This window comes from Diospyros lotus, chromosome 1 (genome assembly GCF_014633365.1).
Source record: "Diospyros lotus cultivar Yz01 chromosome 1, ASM1463336v1, whole genome shotgun sequence".
Lineage (NCBI taxonomy): Eukaryota > Viridiplantae > Streptophyta > Magnoliopsida > Ericales > Ebenaceae > Diospyros > Diospyros lotus.
In genome coordinates, this window is record NC_068338.1 from 12,692,224 (window position 1) to 12,702,589 (window position 10,366).

The 10,366-nt window shown below is 37.7% G+C and overlaps 1 protein-coding gene across 3 annotated transcripts; it reads left to right on the top strand.

Moving 5' to 3' along the window:
* The first annotated feature begins 1,933 nt into the window (after positions 1 to 1,933).
* LOC127797791 (octanoyltransferase LIP2, mitochondrial-like) lies at positions 1,934 to 9,814 on the top strand. 3 transcript variants are annotated; one of them, XM_052330952.1, is made up of 3 exons: positions 1,934 to 2,110; positions 2,240 to 2,388; positions 8,957 to 9,814. In XM_052330952.1, exon 3 carries the CDS (start codon positions 8,960 to 8,962, stop codon positions 9,704 to 9,706), a length of 747 nt encoding a protein of 248 aa, XP_052186912.1. In that variant the 5' UTR covers positions 1,934 to 2,110; positions 2,240 to 2,388; positions 8,957 to 8,959; the 3' UTR covers positions 9,707 to 9,814. The 3 variants fall into 3 exon arrangements, with proteins under 3 accessions (XP_052186912.1, XP_052186903.1, XP_052186896.1); XM_052330943.1 differs by having other exon boundaries at positions 2,290 to 2,388; XM_052330936.1 differs by lacking the exon at positions 2,240 to 2,388 and having other exon boundaries at positions 1,935 to 2,110.
* Positions 9,815 to 10,366: the final 552 nt, after the last annotated feature.

A 10,366-nucleotide genomic window follows, 5' to 3' on the forward strand; every position in this document is an offset into this window, starting at 1 on the left:
TGTTGTATTTTGGCAACAACAAGTCTAAAAGGTGACGGGAGTCTTAAATGTGACGAGAGTCCAAAAGGAGTAACCCTAGTAGGCCAAGAGAGGGAGACTCTCTCGGTCATAGGACCGAGAGACCTTCTCGACCACACAAGGAAGACTCTCTTGGTCATTTGATCGAGATAGTGTTCTCCCCTCACTTACCTCGCCACCTTATGCATAAAACACTCTCTCGCCACCAAGAATATCCCTCAGATGGGCCGCGAGACTCTCGGGATGGCCACCATATGTCCCTCTCTCCATTCTCTATAAATAGGAGGCCACGTCTTCGACCTCAAGTATGTTCTCTCTAGCACTTGGAATACCTTCTCACGTTTTTGCTCTCAAAAACTAATTTAAGCATTAGAGGGTTTGCGCGAGGACACCCATATGCGCTCCTAACCGTGCACTTGTCTTGCAGGTCTCTCGGTCATCAAGACTCTCTTGGTCACCAAGACTCTTAAGACACATTGGTGACGAGACTCTCAGCACACGTTGGTGACGAGACTCTCAGCGCACGTTGGTGACGAGACTTTCCGTGCATGTTGGTGACGAGACTCTCAGCACACGTTGGTGACGAGACTCTCAGCACACGTTAGTGACGAGATCCTCAAAACACTTTGGTAATGAGATCCTCGGAACACTTGGTGATGAGACTCTCGAAACACTTTGGTGACGAGAGACTCTCAAGCCACTTTAGTTAAGAGACTCTCAAGACCCTCAAGACTCTTAGGATCCCTGATACTCATAAGACACTACACTCTCAAGATTCTTACAATCAACTACACACAAATTATATTCTCCCACTAAAAATAAATAAATTATTATATTTTGCAATAACAATAAGAAATAAGTACAATTGCTCCTAATTCATTACCTACATCGAGGTCGTGACAATTAGATCTTAGGATTCTCTTCTTTCGAAACTTTCCTGATATTTATTGAATATTTCAAGGGTTTTTTAAGTATTAACATAAGATTGATTTTCCCCTTACATTCCTTTTTAAGTGGTGTTTAATCTAGCTTTCTTTTTCATGGATTTCAGCCTTTATCATCTGTTACCACCATAGGTTTATGTTTTTCAACAAATTTTTTACTTATTCTAATTTTGTTTGGAAGTGCGTTGTGCAACTTTGATTGTTTGAATGTACTTGCCATTAACATGTTTCTATTTTTTTTTTTTTAATTTATTGTTTGGTTTATTTAGTCTTCCGTACTTTTCTTTAGAATTCCAACATTTGAATTTACCTAGGATTTGGGGCAAGGGTTAAAAAAGTCCATTAGTGAGCCATAAATAAAGTCTAAAGTATAACGTGACAAGAAGTTGACATTCTGCCCCCACTTACGCAATGTTACACATTTAAAAGTCAACATAGTCAATTTAAAAGTTAATATCAGAACAAATTAATTAATTTTAATTTTTAGTGGGGTGGCTACCTCTTTATCAGCCCTTAGTGGGTCTGCCCTTGCCAGAGAATAATCACTTACCTAATCTTAGTGTAATACAAGTTAAAATAGTCTAATTCCTCAATAATTCCGTGTTTGAATCATAATAATTCCATATCAATATCATTATATTATTGAAAAAATCTAGTCTTAGGCATTCTAAGGGTCTTTTCATCAGTATCCAATATAATATTTTAAGGGTATTTCCCTAAACCTCACATCCAAACTCAATGCCAAAATTCTGGTGCAGAGGGACTGTTCTAAAATTTACTTAAACTGAGGGTATTTCCATAAGTTTTGAAACTTTAGGGATTTTTCTTTAATTTTTAGAAACTTAAACTATGCTATTTTCAAAAACTTTGAGCCTTTTTTTCTGCAAATTTTGAAAAATTAAGGACTATAAAGTAAACAATCAAAATCTAAGGGCTGTTGTATCTTTTGAAGTGGATGGGTCTCAGCCAATTCGGTTATGAAATTGGGTTGTTGGGTCTATCGCACACATATACATATATTGTTTGCTTTCACTGTGCTTGTGGCTGGAACTGGAAGGCTGTACAGTAGTCAGCGACCTCCGCCGTTGCCGGACTGCACTTTCTAAAGAGAGACTGATTACCTCAGATTCGTCGTCAGCGAGGTTTCGGTGAGTTCATAACTTCTCCATTTTCAAACCTTCGATCTTCCGTGTCAAATCTTTCTCATTAGCGAATTCTTTCGATGTTTCTCCTATGCTTTAGAAGCTCTAGCTACTTCCATCACTAAATATTTACAGGACTTCTTCGGAAGACCCCAAATTGATTGATTGCTCCTCATAATTTCCAGTCTCTCCATCTCCTCAGCCAAAAATGCGCTTCTTCGGGTGCTAGTCTTAGCTAGCATACTTGAATCGCTGACTCATTAAAGATCTAGGATGTTGGAAAGGTAAAACCTAATCTAAATATAACTCCATTATCTATTCAAAAGATTAACTAAGAGAAGATATATAAAATAAATCTTCTGATATGCCTATCATTCTCCCCCGGGGTAATACTATGTTTTAGTCTGGGAAGCACGGAAGAGGCTGACATGTTTTGATCAAATTTTCATGAATTATAATTTGTATGTTTTGAGCTAAACTGGTCACTTGGTGTTGAATTTGATGAATGTGTAATGAATAGATTGACAGCATTCAAACTATTTTATTGAATGGCCATATTGCGACCTGTTGTGTACTAGTTTGGATTATAATAATCTAAGATTGATAATCCCAAATGTGTAGGAATGGAATAAAAATGAAATGAAGCTGCTAAAGGTTTTGAATATGAATTACTTTTGGCTAGCAGTGTGTCAACTTGAAGCTCTCTCAACAATTTCAATGAATTTTCATTTGGTATATAAAATTTAGTTTAGTGCCATTTGGACCAACAAAGAGAGCTGAGTATATAGAAAAATAAAATTCATTGTAACTTTTGAATTAGGATAAACAATCCAGAGCTCCCTGCTTAGGTCGCTACGAAGTGTTTCCCTTCCTGTACATGAGTAAATTAGTTAATGGAATTTCCAAGTTGACCCTTAAGCAGACTTTCCCTTTAGTTAATGGAGGCAAATTAGTTATCGGACTTGACAGTTGACCTCAAGTCAACTTTCCATTTCGTTAGTCGAGTGAACCACTTGGACTTTCCATTTGGTGAGTTGAGGTGAATTAGGTACTGGACTTAGCAGTTAACTTTCAATCAATTCTTCACTTGGTGACTTGACCCTACTGGTTCCTCAGGTTTCATAAGTTGATCCCAAGTTGACTTTCCTAGTTAACTATTGTCTTCAACACTAAGTAGGCGACGTACAAGGTTTCCGGTCACCTTGGCAACCAGCATTTTGGGCTGGTTGAGGGGTTGAACGAATTAGGAAAAAACACTCAATTGTACAATGCAAGCAAATTTCACAAAATCTAAAATTCAACTAGGTCGCAAACCCAATATGTACAATGGTTGAACTTGGAAGTCAGATTTCTAGAAGATATGAGCTAGTTCATTGATCTTCAAAATAAGTGGGGAAATTTGGTGAGCTTGGAAAAGTCATCTTTTATATGTTGGTGAAAAAGGGTGAAAGTCTTTTCCCTTTTTTTTTTTTTCCTAAAAGATATTTTAGATGATATCTCACAGTAGGTTAGTCACATTGTTTGTACCAAAGTAAGTTTGACGATCTTAAGGTAATATCAGGGTTAAAAATCCCTAAATGATGTTTGTGGGTCACCAGTGGTGCCAATTTATGGTAGGAATGAGTATGGCAATTGTAGCTTGAAAATATCTGTAGCATTGCTAATGAAAACACATGTTTAGCTATTTGTTTTTCTTTTCTATTCATTGTTCTTCATTAGACGTCGAGGCATCCTCAAGTTCCATTAACAATAGGTGAATTGGTTCATAAGAGTGTACCTTAGTGGCGATTGGTACTAGGGCCTTGGCCATAGGTTGCTCTCTCCTCCTCTGCTCGACTTTAAGATTGTCCTCCCCCTAATCCATTTCCATCTCCAGGGCCTATAGGGAATGTAGTTGCCCTATAGATGTCCCTCCTTGCTCCAAAAGCCTCTGTAATCTCTTTCCTGATACAATCTTGCATTCCGCTATCTCTTGACACCCCACACCTTTTAACCATCCTTATCGAAGGTGACTTCCAAAGTGTTGAAGTCAAATACTAGGGGACTCATTGTTTGTATCCAATCGACCCCTAGCATGATGTGGCAACCCCCTAACCTAAGAATCCTCAAGTTCGTTGAAAATTCTTGTCCACTCATCACCCACCTTAATCGTGTATACTTGTATTAACTCACCATCCTACTCCCATTAGTTATCAAAATCAATAGTGGGGGAGTCTCCTGTAATTCACATTATAAAATAGTGGTTGTTTCCTCATCTAGGAAACTATGAGTACTGTCACTGTCAATGAGCACCACCAGCTTCCTTTTTCCTACTACTCCCCTTACCTTCAATACCCTGCTCGAGGGATGTCCTTGCAAGGCATGCATAGATATTTCCCCGTCTTCTTCTCCATCAATCTAATCCCTCGATTCTTCCCCAACCTCACTTTTCACTTCTTCTTATCCTTGGCCTTCCATTGTAAGCAACATCCTCTTACATTGGTGCCTCGTCCCAAATTTCTCCCCACAATGGAAGCAAAGCCCCAGCTGTTGCTTCTGATCCATAGTTAAGGCCTTGGCTAGGGGGTGGGGTTGATTGGTGCCTCACAGTCGATCCATTCTTCTGCCATGGTTGATTACCCCCCTTACTAATAACCCCATGTCCCCCATAAGAACCCTCTTCCTTAATTCCCTTAGGGGATAGCCGGTGTCTCTTTGCAAAAGCCTCTAAGGCCATCTCATGAAGGTGGGCTTGTTTTGCTACCTGCCCCACTGATGTGGGGTAGAGCATCTTCACAGTGGGACAGATTTGATCATCCAACCCACTGATGAAGCTGGATACAAAATAAGCTTCATCTAGGCAAGGGTGTGATAAGGATAATAGGGATCTAAGTTCCTCAAATCATACTTGGTACTCCTCCACGGATCCCTTTTGTTTCAACTTGTTCAATTCTTCTATGACATTTGTTCTAGACTTCTCCCCAAACCGGTTGCAAAGGCCATTCACAAACTTTGGCCAACTCCATTCCACTTTTCCTCTGCTCCAATTCTGAAACTAGGCATCTGCTACATCATCTAAATAGGTTGCGACCATGTTCACCTTCTCCCTTCTAGCTACTCTGTATTGGTAGAATGCCTTCTCGCACCGCCTAATCCACCATCGAGGTCTGTCCCGTTCAAATGCAGGAATGTCCATTTGTGGCCCTAGAGGATTGGGGTGGTTACCCCCAACTCCTCGGGTTAGATTATCTTCCTTTGCCTCCATCCTATCCCTTGTTTCCATTTGATCATTAGGTCTCGCTCTTAGCCTCATTAGAATTGGCACTGATGAAGCCTTGGGAGAGAAGTCCATCGGAAGGCTGGCATTGGGCTGCTGAGAAAACATGCTCAAGGCAAGACTCAATTGATGGCTTAATTGCTAGCTTAGTCCAGCAAATTCCTCCCTGATTCCACTAATGGCTCGATCCAAACTAGTTGCATTCTCAAATTGGCTTCAACTAATCTCCTCTTGAGTATTTCTAATCCCCAACTCCAACATTTCCAGACGATCTTCTACTTGCTCCTAGTTTTGTTGCATCCCTAATTCAATGGCATCCAATCTGAATTCCATTTGCTTCGCCCATATGCTTTCAGCCATATCCGCTGCTCTAGCTAGGTCGCTGGCTCTGATACCAAATGTCAAATCTGAGATTTGACGAAAGGTCTCTTCCGTAATTAAGGAAGAAATGAAAATGGCGGGAGAGAAGGAACTCAAGAATTAGAGAGAGAGAGAGAGAAAGGCAAGAATAGAAGAATATGAGGGAAAAGATCAGTGGAATAATCCTCACATGATCCCCATTCTCTAGTGATCTTCTTATTTATAGGTGTTGTGTCATAGGCAAAAGCCCATTAAAAGGCCAAAAAAGCGTAAAAGCCCAAAATAATCCTTTTGGTCTAAAAGGCATAAATTTCCCATACGCGCGCGGGGGGGGGGGGGTCCTACACAAACGCATAAACTAGATAATTTCGACATTCAAAAATCCCTCTGAATATTCGAGAAAAATGATAGATAATTATCCATAAAGAATTCTAATTCTAAAATGATTTCAGGATATTAGGATAAACATCATTCATAAAAAATTCCATCCCCAAAAGGGCAAGATAAACATCATCCATAAAAAATAGATATTATCTATGACAATCCTGATTCCAATCAGATTAGGATTAATCAAGATATGCATTATCTATAAGAATTTTAATCTTAGGCTACTTGGGATTACTCCATACTCTATAAATAAGTAGGGACTCCTTTCAGAAAGGTACGTCTCTGATACTAGTTCAATACAATTTTCATTATCTTCAGTGTCTAACTTAAGTATTGGAGTGTTTGCGCGGAGACCCCACGCCCTCTGATTGTTTCTTTTTTTGCAGTCTCAGGTGGCTTGACGATGACGTTTCCATTTATTATTGTTGTATCTATGCAACAACAACATGAGAGTTACATTTCTAGAGAATTCTCCCAACAAACTCTTGACAATTAGGACCAAGTGGCCATGTGCGCTTGGAGTCCTAATTACCCTTGTATCTCTACTAATTACAATCATACCAGCCCCTAATTACAGAAGTGTCCTCGGGCTGTGACATTGTCTTCCTATTTTGTTGTCTGGTTCCTGTTCATCATGTTTTGAGAGATGAGGGTTCAAGAGTAGCATGGAGTGAAAGTCTTAAATCTAAAACAATTTAGATACTGTTTCTTAGCAAACTTAAACTATTGAGATTGTATTTGAGATATGGGATAAATAAAAATCCACACAAATAAATAAAACACATTGAATTGGAAACAACACCAGATGAGCTATTTTTATATGGAAAACTTAAATTGGGAAAAACAGTAGAAAATTAGATGAAATGTCAACCATTGTGAATAAAGTGACACTGCATGACACATATCTTGGCCGGCCTAGTTGTATATAACGTAGCAACTTTCATCAGTTGAATTTTTGGTTCTCCTAGGGTTGTATTCTTGCTTCTTTTGTTAATGAAAGGGGATACTTCCTCATTGGCTAACTAGGACAGATATGAAGGATTTTTTTGGCCAAGAACTAGACATATTTTTTTGTGAATGACAGGGAATGGATGACGAAACGGTATTGTAGGTTAAAGCTTTTCAGAAGACCGTTGAACAATCGTTTAGTCTTGAATAAGGAAGCCTTGAATCTTGAAGTTCTGTAATGAAAGCCTTTATCAATTGGGATATTGCATGCCATCTAGAATAAGAATTTTAATGTGGGAAAGAATTACTATTTAAATTTGGATTGTAATCCCAAACATATTCAACCCTATTTGATGTCTTAGAATAGTTGTGCATAGATCCCTAAAAAGATTCTTTCTTTTCTAACCAGAATCTATCCTACTGTGGTCATTACTGTAATTCTCCTACTTACTATTTGGCTATTGTGAGCATGCTATTCATGCTTTGGCTATGGTGGCTGGCTACTAGAATGGATCACTTAGAATGTTTTGCTTATGAAGAACATAGTTTTTGCATACTAATCTATGGTAACCTCTGAAATCCATATTCTTGATCTCAACATTGGTCCTAAGGTTGACACACAGTTGCATTTTGAAATATTTAAAAATGTCAAAACATCTTGCACATTCACCTAGACTATATGCCAAAAGCCCATGCAAATACAAGTGAAGCCATGAAAAATGTACATAAGACAAATTGTTTTGTCATGTGAATTTTCTGACACAAACTTTACAACATCTATAATCCTTTCTTTGAACATGATTTTTGACCTTTATTTCAAGCACCAGCCTCCATGCTCCTACTTTTAGTACCGCTTATAGGAAAAATCTTCAGTAAACAATTAAATGGTTACCAGTGCATCTTCCTATGATATTTCTTCACTGAATTAACTTCACATGCTCAGATTTTATGAGCTATTTGTTCACAATTGCCAGATTGTTGAGAGGGTATAAGAACTATGTTTAGTTTTGCTTTCCTTCCTTCAAATTATGTGATTTGCACAACATATTTAAGTTATGATGGTTACACTTTGTTTGCCTTGAAGTTTTCCTGTTCATGAATGGGCATGCAGGGTACTGCATGCGATATGGCTTTCATGCTGAATTCTTTTGGTGGCTTGTGGTATTGGATGAGACAGTTTTCTTTTCTTTTTTTTTGTTCTTTTTCCTGGCATAGATGGGATGATGCCTCGCCCACCCTTAATTGACTCACAATTTGTTTAGTTTTTTTTTTCCTTTAATTTGGAAATCTGGGATAGGGATGCATGATTCTGAAACAGTCAGCTCTTGCCTGAGTAGGGAATTCAATATGCATTTGTGCATCACCTAGTTTTTTTGCAATCTGGGAAACTCTGTGGAGATGAAGAGAGGGTACGTCTTATCTGATGGCATTGAGATGAGTGCATTTGAGAAAGCTATGATTTTTCCTTTTTCTTTATTTGGGAGAAACCCTGCCTCTGTTGTCTTCCCATGACTACTATTTTCTGGAATTTCTATGTGTCAAACTTTGTAACTAATCTTCTAAGTTACAGCTTAATGATGGAGAATAATGGGTTGAATTGTTTTATGCTATCTTTTATCGTCCTCCTATTATATTTTTATTGTCTGGGAATTTTCCAAGGCTATTTTGTGCTGTTTGCCGTTTTCTGTCACCGGATGCTCTGGATTTTACCTACTCAACTGAATTCAATGGCAACTTATTGCCTGCAATTGCTTTGTGTCTCTTTCAATTTGTTCATATGGCAACTTCAACTTACCTGACTCATTGGCCACCTTTACCAAGCCTAAAGAGCTATAAACTTGGAACTTTCTTTTTTGGTGACCTTAGCATGAGTAAGAAATTGATTGTGCCATGATTCACAGGGAATGGGAATACTTCGAAGCCTAGAGATTTGGAAACTGGGCACTGTCAACTACTTACAAGCACTTAAGCTTCAGGAGAAGCTTGTCTCTGACAGAAAAGCTCGTAAGATTTCCGATACTCTTTTGTCCCTACAACATCCACCTACTTATACCCTTGGCAAAAGGAGAACAGATCACAACTTGTTACTCCCCGAACAAGATCTCAAAAATATAGGAGCTGAACTTCACTACACGGAGAGGGGAGGGGACATTACATTTCACGGTCCACATCAAGCCATCTTATATCCTATCATATCCCTGCGCGATATTGGAGTTGGGGCGCGCAAGTATGTGGAGAAACTCGAGCTAAGTATGATTGAAATGGCATATTTATATGGTGTGAAAGCTCATGCTGGACAAACAGGCGAAACAGGGGTGTGGGTCGGGGACAGGAAGATTGGCGCCATTGGAGTTAGAATTTCATCTGGGATAACGTCCCATGGTTTGGCATTTAACGTGGACCCAGATTTAAGCTACTTTAAGCATATTGTGCCGTGTGGAATCGCGGACAAGGGCGTTACCTCGTTGAGGAGAGAGACAGATATGGTGCTTCCTGCGGAAGAAGTGATTCAAGAGCAGTTGATTTCTTGTTTTGCTAAGGTATTTGGGTTTAGTGATATTGTTTGGAAAGATGAGGCATCCTCCAATCCATCTCGTGGGACAACTAAAACATTAAACAATATATTGCTGTCGAATGACAAACAGTACTGACCGTGTAATATATCTTTCATTTTTTGACATTTATTTGTATTAGTTGTTAATGCTGAATAATAATAATAATAATAATAATAATAATAATAATAATAATAATAATATATAATCTCCTATTCGATTTTTTTTTACCACTTACCAGCATATTGTACTTTTGTTGGATTTTAGTTTTCCTTTTAAAGTTTTTGCACTCTGTTTTTGTTTTCAAATTTTTACAAGTTGATAGCAAAGATAAACAAGTTCAATCTCATTCTCCTACTGGAAAATAAATATTGAAAAGAAACAAATGAAAAGTAGCTAACGTACCCTAAAATTAAACCCCCCCAAAAAAAATTATATATATAACAAGAAAAATATTTTTCACAAATACAGACATTTAAAAAGCCTTTTTTTTTATCCCAAAATAACATTTGAAATCCTTTATTTTGTGATTTTGAAATAATATGATGAAAATTATAGAAATAAATATTTTAAAGATAATATTTTAGTCATAAAAATAGAAAACTAGTATTCTTTTATTAGTTTATTTATTTTAATTATTTTTTTAATTTCTTTTATTTCCTAAAACCCTAATTAGATTAAGATTATCTTTATAACCTTAATCAGATTATATCAAAAAATTCTAGTTAGAATAGATTTGTATCTATTAGTTATTTATAA